Source organism: Balearica regulorum, chromosome 3 (assembly GCF_011004875.1).
Source record: "Balearica regulorum gibbericeps isolate bBalReg1 chromosome 3, bBalReg1.pri, whole genome shotgun sequence".
In the NCBI taxonomy this organism is placed as follows: domain Eukaryota; kingdom Metazoa; phylum Chordata; class Aves; order Gruiformes; family Gruidae; genus Balearica; species Balearica regulorum.
Genome location: NC_046186.1, coordinates 73,498,453 through 73,517,410, shown reverse-complemented (window position 1 = coordinate 73,517,410; position 18,958 = coordinate 73,498,453). Strand labels below are relative to the sequence as shown.

The window sequence follows — 18,958 nt, the reverse complement described above, 5'->3', positions numbered from 1 at the left end:
ATCGTTGATAAATTCATAGTGTATTAATCCTAAGGGACTAATCAGCAGATAAAACACACCTAGAGATAGCATATACAGACCACACATTAACATATTCAGGCAACAGATGTCTACTATATGCAGTATATAAGTGAGGGTACATGTAGTGGCATACTCTTTACTTTCCTGGGTAAATATTCTGCCAGCTTACATATAAGATTTTTATTCTTTCTGTGTTTCTGAACATGGATCTGAATGGTGTTGGTTTCATGTGATTTGAATGGGAGATATGAACCTTCTCCTGCAAAGAAAGTGGCAGATATGTTGTCTCTAGGAAATATTTTCCAGATGCTCCTTTCTTGGTGGTACTGGTGGTGAATGTCTGGCAGCGAGAGGAGCACATGAACTCATTCAGTCAGATTATGCTATTTTTACAATGATTTTTGAATTCACCATCACAACTGTTTGCTATGTTCAGTTCATCTGGAGAACAGTTACTGAAGCAAGACTTTCTTGCCCAGTTGCAATGTATGTCCTGTGTGAGGAAGACCCAGAGAAAGAAACCTAGATATACCCTCCTTTGGGATCTCTGCTATCCTGATGAATCCCCAGCTAACATTTCTGAGTTGCAGGGCAAACAAGCTGAGAAGACCTACCAAATCAGAGCCTTTTCCACAGATAAATGTAAGGGTCTTCATAATTTGATTTGAAAGCCATATCATATCTACGTTAGGGGAAGGAACTATTTTTTAACTTGAAAGTTTCGATGAACTTGTAGATTCTCCTCTTTTCTTCATATTAAAATGACAACTATCTTCTCCAACCTGGATTTGAGAAGTGTCAGTTAACACCTAGTCTCTCACACATCCTACTTCCCTAGCATAGACAAGGTGTTACTTAGACAAAGTAACAGAGACTGGATTGCAAACGCCTGTTAAACACTGAGTAACGTGGGAGGTCTACAGATAAAAAGCATCTTGCAGTTTGGAGCATATTGCAATAAAATGACTCAGGGGGAAGGAAACAAAACAGGGAGGTTTCTTACTTCCAGCTCCCTCAGGAGCCCTGCAGCACAGGTCTGCAGTGACTTGGGGCCAGTGCTGACAGCGTTCAGCAGCTCGTGACGGGAAGCTGGGAAACGGCACAGGACCCAGCGGGGTCTGATGTGAAATGCAACCACAAATGGTACCCTCTGGCAGTGCCTGCACATCAGCAGATCAGAGCTAAAACCTGCGTGTGGGGGAAACCTTCACTGACACACTGTTTCTGCTCAACGGACAGAGACTTCAATGTCTGCTCATACAGGATCTTTTAAGCTGCGGTTACATAAAAAGTCCTTTAGTGTTACGAACTTCATTTGACTTTCTGTAGCAATCCCAAATTGGCATGCCTACTACTACTTTTAGCAAAAATTCTTAGTTCTGATAGCCTGAGAAGTGATGCTGACTTACGTTGTTTGCTTATTAACACTGAAAGGGACATTGCTATCTCAGTGCTCAAAAACATGAAATTTCAAAAAAATATCTTCAAGTGTGACAAAAAGTCAAATTTACAGGCAAATTGCTTTAAAAAAATTGTTCTAGCTGAAATGCATCATTTTGATAGTGGGATGTTTAGCCCTTCTTAGCATAAATAACATTGGGAAATGACAAGGTAAAATTCCAAAAAGAACAAATTAAAGCTGACAATTTGATTAAACTGTTGCTTTCTCATGAGGCATCTCACCTTCAATGAATTAAAGATTTCTGAAAAAAAAAAAGTGGTTAGGGTTTTTTATTATTTAATTAAAATCCCTGGCTGGCACCTCATTTATGCTTCTAAAGCTTTATAACAGAAATAAGAAAACTCCTTTTTATCTCTCACTGCTTTTTCATATGTTTATGTTATTACATTTTTGTTTATAACAACACTTTTTCTTACTATTTTAGGCAATGAAAGCCTAGAAGAAAACTATGTGCAGGACAGTAAAATGGGATTTGTCATCAATGCTATATATGCTATGGCTCATGGGCTCCAAAATATGCATCATTCCCTTTGCCCTGGACATGTTGGGCTGTGTGATGCTATGAAGCCAATTGATGGCAGCAAGCTCTTGGAGTTCCTCCTCAAATCCTCATTCATCGGTGTTTCTGGAGAAGAAGTTTGGTTTGATGAAAAGGGAGATGCCCCTGGAAGGTAAAGAGATGTTTCATCTCAGCTAATTAAACAAGATGTTGGGAAGGGGGAATGTTGCTGAGTTTGGTGATGGAGATTTCTTTGGCTATTTTACTGAAGCATATGGCATGCATACTGTGAGACATAAATGGAGTAATCTGGATTAGTTTTACCAATAGCCAGGAATAACACTGGTAACACATGATATGTTGAAAGCTACAGCTCCAATTAAGTACAGCCTGTAGCATTTCTAGTGTTTCGGGAGAGGACAAACCTTGTATCTCACAGACTTTTGGTGTCTGAAGTACCACTGGGGCTCAGCACCAGGATTTTAATACGTACAAAGCCTAATACAAGTGCTTGGAAATTAATGAAGCATTTGCTTGCTAAGGTGTTGAAGGTAGGGCTATAGAGCACATCTTTTTCCAACTGGATCTCTGCTGGTCCAAGTGCCCCTGGGACATATCACCGTATCCTTGCCAGAGACTATTTAGTTCTGCTTGATGAACTTCTGTGTACTCTCCTTGTTTCATTCAAATAAACTCAGCTGTCCCAGAGTTTAAAGATATGTCCAAGTAGAGCAGGACAAATATTGGGGTTTTTTGGGGGTGTGGGTTTTTTTTTTTGTTTGGCATTTTTTTGTGTGTGTGGTGGGTTTGGTTTTTTGTTGTTGTTGTGTTTTGTTTTGGTTTTTTTTCCCCCAGGAGGTACTTTGTTTCACTCATTCAGGGTCTGTTAAATTCCAGCTGTGGTAGCTGCTACTGTCTACCCCTCTCTAGCAGACATAGTATGTACCCAAGCAATGGGTGAGACACTAAATCTGTGGACTTGGACAGCACCTTTTTTTCTCTTACGGGAGCCAGGTGACAGAAATCTTTTCCTCTTCATTTAGTTCTGTGGGCTCTGTCCAAGTATTTTAAGTGAGACACCTCCCAGATGGATAGATGGGTTTATTTTTGAGTTTGTTTTTTTTTTTTAAGTTTAATTCAGCTGCTGGAGTACACAATCCATTATTAACTGAAACCTACTCAGAGGTTACTTCATTTAAGTTAGTTTTCCTACTGAGTTATTAAAGTGTTATAAAAGACTCTCTCACTCCATCTTTGGGCTTATTGCATAAATGCATCCGAGTGCCAACACTGCACAAAGAGAGTGCTCTGGAATGAACAAGAGTTTGCAGTCTGGCATATGCTTTCAAAGAGTATTTGTAAGACACAGTGGCCTTAAAGTACCTCTTATTTCTATTACTAGCCTTTATTAACAAAACTGACCAACGTTTTTACTATTTGCTATTTGCATTTCTTGTTATATGTAAACAGTATATACATTAAACCAGCTCATTATGTTTAAACAGTAAGAAAAAAGCTGGTCAGTTTGGTCTTCTCATTGAGCTCTGCATACTTTAGATTTTTTTAGTCAAAGAGATAGACGAACTGGGTCAGACTTTGAAAGCAGAGGCAAGCAATTCCTTTACAGTCACACACAAATGCATAAATCAAATCTTTGTACATATCATTTAAAGAATACAGAGAAATTACTGCTTAGTGTAGCTTTAAGTTTAATAGACACTATTTATCTCCATAAAAGCATTACTCCATGCTTTGCATATGCTGCTTTGTCTGCCTGTTAGTTATTTGATTTCATGTTTAGGTGTAATTTTCCAATTTTAGCCCAAATCTTATTTATTGTCTTGTCACCTGAGAGCATTTTCACAACTCTCATCAGTAGCAAGCATCGAATTAAAATGAACAGTTCCTGAATTTAAAGTATAGGAGGGTTTATATCACGATATTTCTCTGAGTATGTGAGGATGATAAAATTTATTCCATTCATCATTTTGGTTTATAGCAAGGTTCATTTCTCTTGATTCCCTGGCCTATTTAGAATTTGATGGGCTATTTCAGGCAGGGTTGGGGTTTTTTCGGGTTTTTTTATTTGTTTGGGGTTTTTTTTGTTGTTGTTCCTCATTTATATTTTCACAGCTGGAGTTAGCAAGTTTAGGCAAGAAAGGTCAATTAACCTTTTTGATATTCATGCTGTAATCTTTGCATCAGTCTGTGGCATTTATGTCATAGGCAATATCAGAGAATGGTGATGTGTATATGAAATGTGATCTGTACAGCCTGTCAGATCTTTGTATGCCAGCAGTAGTTTATGCCCATGCAGAATGACATTTAGCTCCAGATTAGCCCTAGAGTTTCCAGAGCTCCACATGGAAAAACTCTTTGTGAATGAGTGAACATGCCATACCACTGTATCAATACCCAAAAGAGCTTTTGTACCTCAGCAAAATGAAAAGATAAAACCCACATACAACACCTAAATACAGCAAAGAGAGCCAGATCTGAAACTTCCTAGTTTTTTAGCTTTTGTATGACAGTGCAAGAATGTCACACAAATATGTAAGAAGTTTTTTGATATTATGTTACCATATCATGTGAACAAATCAACTTCACAAGATGGAATAAATCAATATTCCTTCTTAGAAGGCAGCAACCTTACTTGTACTTTATTTACAAAATCTGTGAGGTTCTTTGAGCAACTGACTCTCACAAGCTCCTAGTTAGAATCATCATGGGTAGAGCAGGTAGAGATGCCTGTAGTTATGTTTGCCTGAAGCTCATATAATTTCCTGTTTTGAACCCCTTACAGCTTCATCAAACCTTAACCATTTGCTTAGCCATAACTCTTTTTCTATCTCAGGCTCAATTCATGGTTTCAAGCTTTTATCAAAATGAGATTAGAAAACATGAAGGACTTTTTCAAAGGTTTATTTCTTCTGTGCAGAATCTTTTCTTTGAAAAGCTCTTATGCAGAAATGTGAAGCAGAGCTTTATCAGAAGGGCACAAATGCGGTCACTTAACTGACTGCACTGCCTCAGGGAAAAATAATGTGGCTGTAGCTCTGGAAAATCAAGAGCTTTATGTGCTCGCTATACTGTCATTAAGAACATGCTGGTAAAATTGCTGAACTTTATACTTTCATTGAGTACTTCCCATTTCCTTTCTCAGTAGTAATCATGTCACTCAGATTCCCAGAAATGGCTGGAGAAGATGCGAGGGATGCAGTAGTCACAGGAAGTGAATGAACACAGGAAGTTCCATCTAAATATCAGGAAAAACTTCTTCACTGTGAGAGTGACCGAGCACTGGAACAGGCTGCCCAGAGAGGTTGTGGAGTCTCCTTCTCTGGAGATATTCAAAACCCACCTGGACGCCATCCTGTGCAACCTGCTCTAGGTGATGCTGCTTTAGCAGGGAAGTTGGACTAGGTGATCTCCAGAGGTCCCTTCCAATCCCTACCGTTCTGTGATTCTGTGATTTTCAGATTTACCTTTCTCCAGAAAGGTAACTTCAGCCATTTCAGACTAACCAGTGTAAGAGTGTGCCTGTGACCAGATGACTCACAGTCTGGCTTACTGTTGTGGTTTAACCCCAGACGGCAACTAGGCCCCACACAACCACTCGCTCACTCCCCTCACAGTGGGACGGGGGAAAGAATCAGAAGAGTAAAAGCAAGAAAACTTGTGGGTTGAGATAAAGACAGTTTAATAGGTAAAGCAAAAGCCACACACAAGCAAAGCAAAACAAGGGATTTATACCCACTTCCCATGGGCAGGTGGGTGTTCAGCCACCTCCAGGAAAGCAGGGCTCCATCACATGTAACGGTGACTTGGGAAGACAAATGCCATCACTCCGAACATCTCCCCCTTCCTCCTTCTCCCCCCAGCTTTATATGCTGAGCATGACATAATATGGTATGGAATATCCCTTTGGTCAGTTGGGGTCAGCTGTCCTGGCTGTGTCCCCTCCCAACTTCTTGTGCATCTCCAGCCATCCTGCTGGTGGGGTGGTGTGAGAAGCAGCAGAGGCCTTGGCTCTGTGTGAGCGCTGCTCAGCAGTAATGAAAACTTCTCTGTATTATCAACATTGTTTTCAGCACAAATCAAAAACATAGCCTGATGCTAGCTACTATGAAGAAAATTAACTCTGTCCCAGCCAAAACTTGTTCATATGCCACCACCTATTTGGTCACATGCAGTACTGACTGGAAAGCTTGCCATTATATTAAAAGAAAGATTCATTTTCTTAAGTGCAGAATGTTTCCTTGGCTTCTGTAAATGCTGCCATATATGTGTGAAATCCAGCTGAGTCCATGGTCCTTGCTCTCTTAGAGCTTCACAACTCTTGTCAAACCCACTTCTTTTGGAATAATCATTTTTAGCTTGGACGCAACCCAAACTTGTTAAAACCGTACATGTGTGAGGGGATAGGGGTAAGTATTCCAGCACTGGACTCATCCTTTCAAAGCAGAAATTTTTCATTAAGGAAAAGAAAAGGATAGAGAACTTACACACATCTTCATATACTAAGTGTGTTTGTTAGACTACATTTCTCCTTTTAAAATTCAAGCTGCATATCAAAGCTGCAAACGTTGTACTACAACTTGTCATATGCAAGACTGTGTAAGAGCTTTTAGTCTGCATACTTTATTCTTTGACAGATAACTGATAGAAAAAGGAAGAGTATTATAAGAAAACATAAGAATGGCTTTCAACCTAAAATCATGTCCCTGAAATTGCCAACTTTTGATTGATATTGCATTAATGCCACTCTGTGCCTTGTAATATATTTTTGCAAAAATGAAAACAATCTGTGCAGGTTCAAAAATCCCATTAAGGGAATGTGAGGTTTTAGTAATCTTTTTTCCCCCTTTCTGAATTCATTTTCCAGCTCAGAGTAACTGATTTTGTATCAGTCTAATGCAAGGTCACACTGAAATCCAAGTAAGCTCTTCTTGCTAGGAAGAAACATGTATATTCCTGCTTAATTTTACTCCTGTCTGTTAAGTCTACATTATAAAGTGCCCAGCTCTTATTGCTTCTTGCTATCCTGATTCTTCACAATCCTGAAAACAGCATTCCTTTTTTTATGTTCTTCCTTTGCAAGAACTGGGAAGGAATTGTTTCCTAGTGAATTTGAAATTTACTCCTTTTCGAAGCAACTCCTCATTTAGTAGCCGATTGCCAGCCAATGGACCTGCCTCCTGCTTGGAGCTCCATTGAACTTATCGGCAAGAGTCCCTTTTTCCGTGTGATTCAGTGGAGCCGTGCAGTGGCACTGACGTTATCTGAGCATGCATATTTGCAAGACCGAGGTCTAAATACAGCTATAATATGCACTTCTTTAAGTCATCTTTAACTAGAGAGATCCCAAAGACTCAAGAAAATCAGACACCTAGAGAGTAATTCTAGCACCTCTTTCCTCTGTGAAGTGCAGAGAGAGTTGAAATTTTGCATGTTTGAACCTCAGAAGGGAAAAGAAAGAAATGGATATGTCTTTCTCTTTGCCCACAACCAAGCATCCCAGTTTTATTTATGGCTCATACTTTGCTTACCTTTCATTTCTAAAGCACATGCAGATTAGCAACGCTCATTATAAACCAAAGATTTTTTTCCCCAGAGACTGAGACAATCCAGTAGAGAAAAACAAGGCAGTAACTCCCAGGCTTGGAAAACAGAAGATGCTTTGTGATTTTCAGCTCCAGCGCTGATTTCTGGTTCTCAGCCCTCTTTCTCTTGTCCTTTTTTAAACGAATTCCCCCTCACCCCCTCCTCATCTTAAGAGGTTAGGCTGTAGGTCCAGCCTCTTTTGTGGTTCTTCCTCTCTGTGTACTCTCCAATATTCATTCTTCCATTCTTGTTTATTTCCTACTAAGAAATCACCACAGCTAATTGCTGCTTTGCACAAGCCACATTCTGTGGGCTAAAGAAGGAACAGAATAATTAGCAGTAAGGGATGTGTACACATCAGGTCCAACACATGGAAGGCAATGATGGAGGCAGGGAAGCTGAATGTTTATTGTAGCAGTGTTTTATGTTTCCTTTACATTAGCCTTGGGAAGTTGCCTCCTACTTGCCTAGGGCGAGGAAGTAAATTTTGTGCCTGAGTTGCTAACTTTTCCTGACAGTCTTACTGGGCTGGGTAATATAAATAGCTGAACTAGTGCTCACAGTTAACTTATGGCATACCAGTTCAGTTAGCTTTATACTGCAACGAACCTATATCTAGGCATTAAGCAAATGTTAAAGACATCTTGAACAATGGCTGAAAACCACACCATCCAGACAGTGTCTGCATGCACATCTTCAGCAGAGCTTGCTGTCTTTGATGTGCAGTTCTTCCTGGACACACAACTTTTTACCCACAGTTTTATGTAAGCAGGGCAGGCAATTGGTAATTACGTGGCAATCAGAGCTGTCATTTCCCATGATTCTGCTGCAAATCCTACAGTGTTTGGTGTTTCTGTGAAAATTTAGTCCTTGGTGTTAAGGGATGACAAGGGGAAATGGGTTTAAGCTGAAGGAGGGTCGATTTAGATTAGAGGTTAGCAAGAAATTCTTTACTGTGAGGGTGGTGAGGCACTGGAACAGGCTGCCCAGAGAGGCTGTGGCTGCCCCATCCCTGGCAGTGTTCAAGGCCAGGTTGGATGGGGCTTTGGGCAACCTGGTCTAGTGGGGCGGTGTCCCTGCCCATGGCAGGGCGGTTGGAACTAGATGATCTTTGAGGTCCCTTCCAACCGAAACCATTGTATGATTCTATGATTCTATGAATATTTGCAGAGGCAGAAGGAGAAGGACGAGGCAAATTTTTATGCTTCATGTTGCAGGACAGTGACTCACTTTCTCTTTTTTGCCTTGCAGGTATGACATCATGAACCTGCAGTACATAGAGCCAAACCGCTACGACTACGTCCTCATTGGGACCTGGCATGAGGGTGTGCTCAACATCGACGACTACAGGATTCAGATGAATAAGAGTGGAATGGTCCGATCGGTGTGCAGCGAGCCTTGCTTGAAGGGCCAGATTAAGGTGTGCCTCAGACCCTTACTTTCTGCCATAGAAATTTGAATAACCAATCAGCATTTTTTCCCTAAACACAAGCAAGCTTCTTTCAAGCCAAGGGACAGGACTTCCTTTTCTTCAGGAAAGCCAAAAGTAGAGAAAGGCTCCTAGATTAACATCTTGCTCTTACAGTCCCATATACAGGCCCATTTTTTCTAAAATTGCCCTTTGTAACGATGCAGAACCTTCTAGTGTCAGGATTTGGATTTCACCTTATGCGAGAAAGAACAAGATTTTCTCTTAGTCATTGCCTACAACATCCAGTGGCTGTGATTCACTTGGGGGCTGATCCTGAAATAACGTGACCCATGGGAATCCCGTATTTTGTTCCAGTAATAACACCTGCAAGAAAAAGGAGGGAAAAAAAAAAGAAGCCTATTTGTATCTCATGTTCGCAACAGGAGGTATGGAAAGACAAATGAAATCACTCTGTGTTTACCAAACAGTAGCACTTGTATCAAGCTACAAATAATTTGCCACCTGCCATGTCTGGATGACATAAAGTCATGCTCCACCGCTATCGAAATGGTATGGATGCAGTAAGTTTAAAATGGCAAGAAGCCCATTCAGGAAAATCACCTCAGGGCAGGCCATCCTTTCTAATTTCATTTAATAAGCACATTTGCAGCTTTTTAATTCTATATTGCTACTCTAAGCAATAAGTGATTGATAATTTGGCAAAGGCATAGTGACATACTCCAACAATCTTGGAGGGAAAACATTATCGGTATTTACTACCCTCCAAAACATCTTTTCCCTGTTTTGAGACTGTGCAGTTTGCGTATGTGTGTATATGTAAACACCATGCATACAAAATGCCAGCTTCGGCTCCCATTGAAGTCTATTGGACTCTGTCCACAGACTGCGGGAGAAAATGTTAACAAAAAAAGCCCACAAAGCCAGCATTCAATGAAACAAACATTTTGTATTTCACTACTACACTTAGCTCTGCATATAGATGGATAGGAAGATCCTGGAGAGAACGCCGGATTCCTCCTTTCTGGCAAACAGAGCCAGAGTCTTTGTTGGAGCCCCATGAGCTGGAGATATCCTTAATCTTTCTTTCAGCCTCAGCATAATGAAAATAGCAGTCAAGACGATGAAACCATCTTTTCAACACTGGATCATTACACTTAGCAGCCTTCACAGCAGAGAAAGATCCAGCTTTCAGGGACATTTGTCTCCAAAAGAGCTGTTCTAAAGCATGCTCTTGGTCACCGCATATTGGTTTTATTTTCTACTAGGACCTATTACATCCTTTGCAGTATATTTTTTAATTTGCTCTTATTTGAATTTCTATTTACACCAGTGTAATGAGCCCCAGAGAGACCTCCATGTAAATTGGAATTTATGTGTGCGTGCATGTGTTTGTGTATATATATGTGTGTGTGTATGCATAAATCACTCATTGTTCCAACTTTTGACTTTGTTTACTGCTTTTTACTATGCAATAGATATTAAGCGTGGGCTGAGCTACTTGTTCTGACCTGAACCCTCTCTCAGATTAAGCCTCTTCCCAAGTTTGACTGAAAATATAACACTCACCATGCCTCTGTACCAAAGGAAAAATGGTTTTGTACTTTTAGCTCAGAACTGCTCCCTCAAAATAAAATAGAATTGTCTGCAGAGATTATTCTTGAACCCTAAGCATAGGGTAGATACAGAATCAGGATTCATGTTTTCTAGTCATTTGAAATGTGCTGTATGCAGGAATCCTGTCATATTTTAAACAGTGCAGGTAATATCTGTTTGCTGGGGGGGGGGGGGTGCAGCTTCTGTGTTGTCTTATAGAGGATCATAACTGAGGATGCATTTTGCATTACAGGTGATCAGGAAAGGAGAAGTGAGTTGCTGCTGGATTTGCACTGCTTGCAAGGAGAATGAATTTGTTCAGGATGAATTCACATGTAAAGCCTGTGAGCTTGGCTGGTGGCCGAATGCTGACCTGACAGGTAGGGACGTGTCCCTCCAAACACATTTCCATTTTACAGGACACAAGGAGAATGGTGTGTGCTGGAGAGTAAGGTGGCAGCATGCAGAGGTATTAAAGATACATACTTAAACACACATCCCAGTGCAGTTTAAGGTGAGTGAAAAGTGCTATATCTTTTGGCTCAGTTCAATAGCAGTGACAACAAAGACAGCAAAATTTCTACCAAAAGAAATGACATAGTCTGTCTGTTCCTCCCCTTTAGTTAGCATAAGCATTGATAAAGCTGTTAAGACTACTAATGAACTTAGCAGCATTTCCTGCAATTCTAGCAGTGATTATCACAAGAGCTCAGTGCATCCTTGTCAGATTGACTTGATGCTCCTTCTGATCGTTCTACCAGGCAATTAGTAATACTTTATCTGGGATTTCAGGCCAATCAGTAACTCACTACCAGACTTTCATTTGGTATTAAATCATTCTCTCTGCACCCACGAGCAAGAGGAATGTCAACAAAATCCTAAGAAAGACTGGCAGAAGAAAGGGAAACAGCTAGAACTGGTCTCCCCTCTGTATATGCTTTGGATGAGTAGTATGCTATGGCATCTTTCTGTTATCTCGTACCTATCAAGGTCAACCTCCACACCAGCTCTGGGCTTTGCAGTAACCATTACCCCAAGAAAATAGATTTAATGCACTGAGAAGCACCACCTTGACCTTGGGGTTTGCTTTGTATCACTGTAAAAGACTATTGGCACCTCTGCCCCATGCCGCATCTGCAAATCTTGGCTGCCAGTATTCAGCAGGGCATCATTCCTAGTCAGAGAAACAATCTGACTGCCTAGCTGAAGATCAAATGTGCAACTTATCACATCTTTGTCATTTAATGTGAATGGCTAGCAACTAGATGTTGCTGCAGCATTTAACACATAGTCAAAGTACTCAAACCCTGATTAAATAGTTCCAAGAGATACTGTTAAGCTAGTTGCTGAAATCGAGTGAACTTTCAGAGGATTTATTTTGATAGGGACAGCTGGCCCCTTCTCCAGCTAAAAATATATTATTAATCACAGTAAACTGGGAAACTTGACCCATTGTCTATCTTGGTATTCTATGGAAAACAACCTATGGTCATGTCCCAGATGTGTATCTGTCTATATCCCACACGTCTCACACACCTCCTCCCCTTCCCCAGTGTGCAACTGAATCTAGTTCAAACAGGTTTGCCAGGACACAGATATCTCAGTGACCATTCACTTCCTTCAAGTTTCATGTAAGTGGGTTGTAGGAAGAGGAGTTCTTGAAAAATACCTTCTGTAAGGCCCCCAATTGTGGAAAATTGTCTCATATTACTAGAAACCAGAAAACCCATCCTTTATAAATGTCCTGACCATTGGAAAAGCTCATACCTCATAGGCTACCAGTGTCTGCTAATTTTAAAGCAGATGATATCCATAGACAACTGGGTTCTGTTAGTCTTGGAGGTTTGCAGAATTGTTTGTATCTACTATTCAGGGAAGAAAACTGGGACTTCTTTTTAATCAATAAGGCAGAACAAGAACATAGCAAGAGATCAATGTACATTTGAGTGAATATGGTTCAGTGCTACCAGCTGCCCAAAATAGCTCAAAAGGGGGCATGTCAAAATGACAGGCACTGCTGAAAGGAGTTGAGGAAAGCATCAGTGCTGGAAAAAATCTCAGGGGCATGTTGCAATCTATTAACTTTTAATGAAATCAGTAGATGACCTGCTGATTTGTGTTTCTTCTCAGCAAGGAGACTGGACTGCTGCTGTTCTAAAATCACAGTAGCATCAGCCAAATGACAGCATAGCCATCGACTGATTTCCTAGAGAACATCAAAATGGCAGTCTGCTCCTGCACAGCTTCAGTCTGTCTTATTGAGGAAAAAACTTCTTTTTTTAATCCCTGCAATTAATTTACTTGAATTGCAGTAGAAAGTACAAAGTTGTGAAGAGAAGCTGATTCCATCCTAACTCTTAGAAAAGGGAGTTTGAGCTAGATACATTCTGGCTCTTGAACTTTGTAGGAGTCACCATTGGTACCACGTACGATTTAATTTGGAATTCTTTTTTGTTGCCAGGATTTCTCCCATCAAATGTGTTTTTATAGCTTGCTTTTGTGTGTTGTGTTCATATCCTGCTAGTCACCATAGCATATAGACACCAATGTTAACATCTTGCATTTCAGATTGTTTTTCCCTTTGCCTTAAATTTTAAGTGCTAAACATGTATGCAGTTTTAGTCGTATTTTCCATCACAGATGGGCGCTCTAAAATCCTTAGTTCCTTTAAAAAACATGAAGCACATACTAACTCATTTCCTAAGACATGCTTTTCAAGGTGCTCATTCTCTCCATCTGAAATCAGTCTCTGTTGCTCAGCAATTCTTTCCTGACATTTTAATTTTATTTTAAATGTACATTTTTAAATTTTTTTTTTTAGATTGCTTCCCCTAAATATTTGTTCAGTGAAGTGGAATCAGCAGGCACAAAGGATTTCTCACCACAGATTATAAAAATCTGACTGGACAAATAGTTGCTAAAACCAGAATCGTAAGGCCTTGTGCCAAGAAGAGATATCTTTTATAGCATCAGAATCTAATATAAGAAGAACAAATGTCAAGCTAGTAAACCCAGTTTACATAAATCATCTTAAATTAGCGCTAAAACAAGATAGGACAGGAAGTTTTGTAGAGTTGTTATGAAATGCATCATAAAGGTTTGGGGCCATCAGTTACCTGGGATGTGTTACTGACCTCAGAAAACATCCTGGATTGTCTCATTGGCCTTGCATATGATTATTATTAAAAAAAAATAAAAATTGATTAGCCTTCTGCTCTAGGAAATAATTCATGGTTAAAGTGCAGGGAAAATAGATGAAAGCTATCAAACAGCTTTTTATTAGAAATGTTTAACGGTGAAGCTTTTGCCACTAATTCTGTGATTTTTTGAGGTTTGGGTTAGTTGTGGGGTTTTTGGGTGATTTTTGTGCTGCCTTTTTTTTTTTTTTCACATTTGTAAGTACATCATTTCCTAGGTATCCTCCCCCTGTCTCAACAAGGTTCCCTAGCCCACTTTCTCCTAGCTGGGAAATGACCCACCTTCACAGGTGCTGACAACCAACAACTGTTTGCTGATATAAGCAGTGCAAGCAGCTTTTTGCAATGTTTGTAGCACATGTGGCTCTTGGGGCTTTCTGGTGCACAGGAATTACACTGATTTAATGAAACAGATTTCTAAGACCTTACACAGGATAAGCTTAAAGCAATCAATAGGCTTAACTACCATGCTGAATCAGGGCTAAGGCTCTGAAAATATCGTTTAAGATGGAACGAGTGTGGCTTGATGTTACTAAGCTTAAACCCCGCATTGAAACTTAACCTGTCCAGCAACCACAGACTGGCTTCTTGCTTAAGAAGAGCTTTGTATGTATTAGTCAATAAGCAGGAGCTTCTGATTCTTAGTCTTTTATTAAATGAAAGAAGGAGCCAACTTCCACTCAGGGCTGCTGTGGCCAATGGCCAGAGGTTCCCACTTCTAATAAAAAGCTTTCCCTTCATATTTCACCATAAAAATACTTGTCGGAAGAACGGGTTTCCTCGCCTATCTCAGTCTTGAACAGACCACTTTGAGCAAAACAGAATTCCTTTTCTTTATAAAATAAGACCTCCAGTTGCAGATACTGTCATTTCTATTGGTTTTGTTCATTACCTGTAATTAAGTAAGCATTACCTGTTGTTAAGTCAGCACAGTACTCTTAGAGACAGAGTACAGAGTTATAAGACATTCTTTCAGTTCATATGACACTGGTAGACATTAAAAGTTCAAACAGAATTTTTCCATGTCAGGACTTTGCCTCAGGCTGATTTTTTTTAATTTCAACAAAAAACATTTTTTCTTCTATTTCTCAAAATGAGGTTACAGTAAAACTGTTCAACCCTGATCCATACCTCTGCTTACTTCTCCTATATTTGGAAGGAAGGACTTTACATTTTGGTAGAGATATCAGTTGGTCATTTTGTGTCACCTTGTGGAAGACGCATACAAATTGAGCAAAACTGTGGACGTCTGAAGCTTTTAGAGGATGGTTTCTGCAGGTATACTCCATACTGAGGAGGAAGGGGCTGAGCACGACTTTTGCTCATCACAATATCAGGGTCCTTGCTAAGATTTAGCAGCAGAACTGAGAGTAAAAAAAAATGCCTCTCTTACAAGCTCACTGACACCACCACCTTTTCCCCACTCTTCTCAGTCATGTCCGCCAACCCAGACAGGCAGAAGTGATGAGCAGCCCATCCAGGACATGGAAAGCTGGACCAGCATTGTTCATAAGGGAGACATCTGGGTGGAGAGGTGACTGGCTAGGAAAAAACTGAACTGAGATGAGGATGGTGAGGGACTGGGAGGAGAGGTATTTCAGAGGTGGGAGAAAGGCACAAAAGGTGATCTGGGTGCAAGGGAAACTGATGGAGGACAGAAACAAGAAGTAGAAGAGGCTGTGGATACTTACCTTGGGATACAGAAACATGTTAAAAGCATTTTGGCACTATTAAGTCAAGAACAGAAATTAGGAGATGCCAGAATGAAAGTTTTCAGTAACTCAGCTTCACAACCATAACATCCTATTAACACAAAGGATTTTATTTTCTCTGTAATGTTTATTGCTGGTATTACATCTTAAGCACAGTGAGGAAGGTAACCAGAGACTCCTTTAAGTTGAACGTGGGAGAGAGCACTTAACTGACACCTATGTTTACACATCTGTACCAGTCATAAAGAAGAGTGTTTCCAGTTATTTTTTGAAGGCATGCATATTTTGTAGGTTTGGCTTTTCCATGAAAATTAAATTACATTATTTAGCAGAAAAAAAATGAGCAGAGGGTTTGGCAAACTGAGAATAAGGTAATGTGAAGAGAAAAAAAAGCAGAAATATACTAAGAAGGTACAGTATCTATGGTGTAGTCCCATTACAACTTTGGATTTATTCCTGTTTTTCTGCCCATAGATCTCTAATTAATTTCTATGATTTATAAAATCACCTTTACAAAAATGTAGTTGGTCAAGTTATAGGGATTTTGATAAAGATTAAAATAAGTTAATTTGAGGAGGTCAAAAACCTACCCATTCTGATTTGTAACAATCCTTTCCCTGCTGAAATGCAGGGATGGTGCTGAGTTTGTCTGGCTTCTAGTCCCAGCTCTGCTTTTGATATGCTGGGTTTGTCAGCAGGTATCTGAAGAAAAATCATGACAAAATTTCCAAATCTCATTTCCCTTTGTAGCATCATAAGCAAATGTTTGGGACACCCAAAACTGACGACTTTTCTGAACATATTTCATCCATACTTTTCCATGCTGCAGTTCACTCCTTCGTGCAATGATTTTAAGAATCCATGGCACATAGGCATAAGCTAATGTTTGGGTTATACGGGGAGTGAGAAAAAAACAGTTCTTTTTTCAGGTAGCTACCTTTCTAACACTCTGTTTCTTTTCTGTTCACTGCAGGCTGTGAACCCATCCCTGTAAAGTACCTCCAGTGGAGCAATATAGAGTCTATTGTGGCTGTGGTCTTTTCCTGCCTGGGAATCCTGGTCACCATGTTTGTCACCCTTATTTTTGTGCTCTACAGGGACACCCCTGTTGTCAAATCCTCCAGCCGGGAGCTCTGCTACATTATCCTTGCTGGCATCTTTCTGGGTTATGTTTGCCCTTTCACCCTTATAGCTAAACCCACCACGACGTCCTGCTACCTTCAGCGCCTTCTGGTGGGTCTCTCCTCTGCCATGTGCTATTCTGCCCTTGTGACCAAAACCAACCGCATCGCACGCATCCTGGCAGGCAGCAAAAAGAAGATCTGTACCCGCAAGCCACGTTTCATGAGCGCATGGGCCCAAGTGGTCATTGCCTCCATTTTGATCAGCGTGCAGCTGACACTGGTGATCACGCTGATCATCCTGGAGCCCCCGATGCCCATCCTCTCCTACCCCAGCATTAAGGAAGTTTACCTTATCTGCAACACCAGCAACCTAGGCGTCGTGGCTCCTGTGGGCTACAATGGACTCCTCATCATGAGCTGCACGTACTATGCCTTCAAGACTCGCAATGTGCCTGCCAATTTCAATGAGGCCAAGTACATTGCATTCACCATGTACACCACTTGTATCATCTGGCTGGCCTTTGTGCCTATCTATTTTGGGAGCAACTACAAGATCATCACCACCTGTTTTGCAGTGAGCCTGAGCGTGACAGTGGCACTGGGGTGCATGTTCACTCCTAAAATGTACATCATCATAGCCAAGCCTGAGAGGAATGTCCGCAGTGCCTTCACCACCTCAGATGTGGTGCGTATGCATGTCGGGGACGGCAAGGCACCTTGCAAGTCCAACACTTTCCTCAACATATTCCGGAGAAAGAAGCCAGGGGCCGGAAATCCAAAGTAAGTGATTGACCGCAGGTACATGTCTATCTGTATATGTCCCTCTCTTTGCCATCCTCTCTTGGTTGACCATAGTCTGCTGAATAGTAAGGTATGTAACAGTTTTTCATCTCACACGTAGCAGAAAAGGTGGAAAAGATCCTTTAGACCTAAGCCTTAGATGGATATTGACATGTTGCTGCTTATTTCTCTCCTGCTCTAAAGGCAGCCCATTACACAAGTCCCTCTGCCTCTGGGGCAGGGCAGGCAGTGGCAGAGTAACCAAGCTCCATTTGCAGCTTCTCCCATCTCTCCGTGCATGTGACGGGGATCTCATGCAGTTGCTCTGCATTATGTTCAAACTGAGGTGCTATTGTAGCCTTTTGGGAAAGGGGATCAGAAATCTACGTCTGAGTGGTTGTAAAATGTGTACTTGTCTAAGGCCACTGGGATGTGTGTGTAAAAGCTGGGGATTGAACGTTAATTTTTAAGGTGGTGTTTTGTGACAGTCCTCATGATTGTGATCCAAAAGCATCATTCATACTACCCCTATGCTCTATTTAATATTCAGAATTATGAGCAATACACTTAATCATCATTAGTGTAAACTTGTCCGTGTTGTCAAACCCAGTGTTGGTGCGAAAGTTGCAGAAGTCAACTGATGGTGAAAATGAACTTGCATCCACATCTACTGAACCTGTTATTATCCTTGCTAATAATTAAAAACGACCCAGCTGCAGCAGAGGGGGAGAGAGAACTGTTACTTCAAACAGCATCTCCCTGTGAGCAGCTGTCTGAACATTTGCATTCTTCATTATCTTATTGCTTTTTAATCTTTAAAGAAGCACCATAGGGCTAGACATGAGCTTAGATTATTTTTGTCCCAATTAAAAAAAATTATCAAAATAATAAAGAACCAGTGAAGTCTGTATTTCTAAGCTTCCTGATAGAATTAAAATTCAGTTAATTTCCAGCTCTTTGGGATCTGCAGGTTTCTCTGAGTCACTCAAGTTGGTTTCGATTCAGTTTGCATAAGAACCGTTTTCATATGTCCTGGAGATGGAAGAGATAAGGATGGAAGTAATACTGTAGAAAACCCATGCTGTGATCAATTTTGCCTTTATGTTACTTCAATACTTTCTATTTTGCTGCCAGACAGGGGGTCAGAAAAGAAGGCAATGGAGACATATGTAACCCAAATATACAGCTCAGTGTGCCATGGAGGCCTCGATAAGACTGCCAGCTCTTGAGCTAGTCAGAGAGGGAGCTGGGAGTGGCAGGCAGCCCTGGGAACTTCCATGCATGGAGACGGGCAAAAATCTCTGTAGCTCAAGAGCTTGAATTCCATGCAAACAGAAAGATGGAGCCTGATCCACCTTCCTCTGACTCTGTGGAAGTTTGATGGGATCTCACATGTCTGTAAGAAACTACTGTGGTGTCTCTGCAGCGTAGTCTCTGGCTAATGCTGTTGGTATCTTTAAGATGATGTCTGACAAAAAAAAGGAGTATTGAGTATTTTAGATCATGAGGAACTTAGTAACTAATTCTTTGTTGT

The 18,958-nt window shown here is 40.7% G+C and overlaps 1 protein-coding gene across 7 annotated transcripts in view; it reads left to right on the top strand.

Annotated features, from left to right (window-relative positions):
• Positions 1–18,958, top strand: part of GRM1 (glutamate metabotropic receptor 1) — a 189,899-nt gene that overhangs the window by 140,766 nt on the left and 30,175 nt on the right. For all 7 annotated transcript variants that reach the window (XM_075748463.1, XM_075748465.1, XM_075748460.1 and 4 more), the window contains exons 5-8: positions 1,908–2,154; positions 8,838–9,006; positions 10,865–10,991; positions 16,494–17,424. In XM_075748463.1, coding sequence (XP_075604578.1) covers positions 1,908–2,154; positions 8,838–9,006; positions 10,865–10,991; positions 16,494–17,424 — 1,474 coding nt within the window. The remainder of the gene's footprint in view (positions 1–1,907; positions 2,155–8,837; positions 9,007–10,864; positions 10,992–16,493; positions 17,425–18,958) is intronic.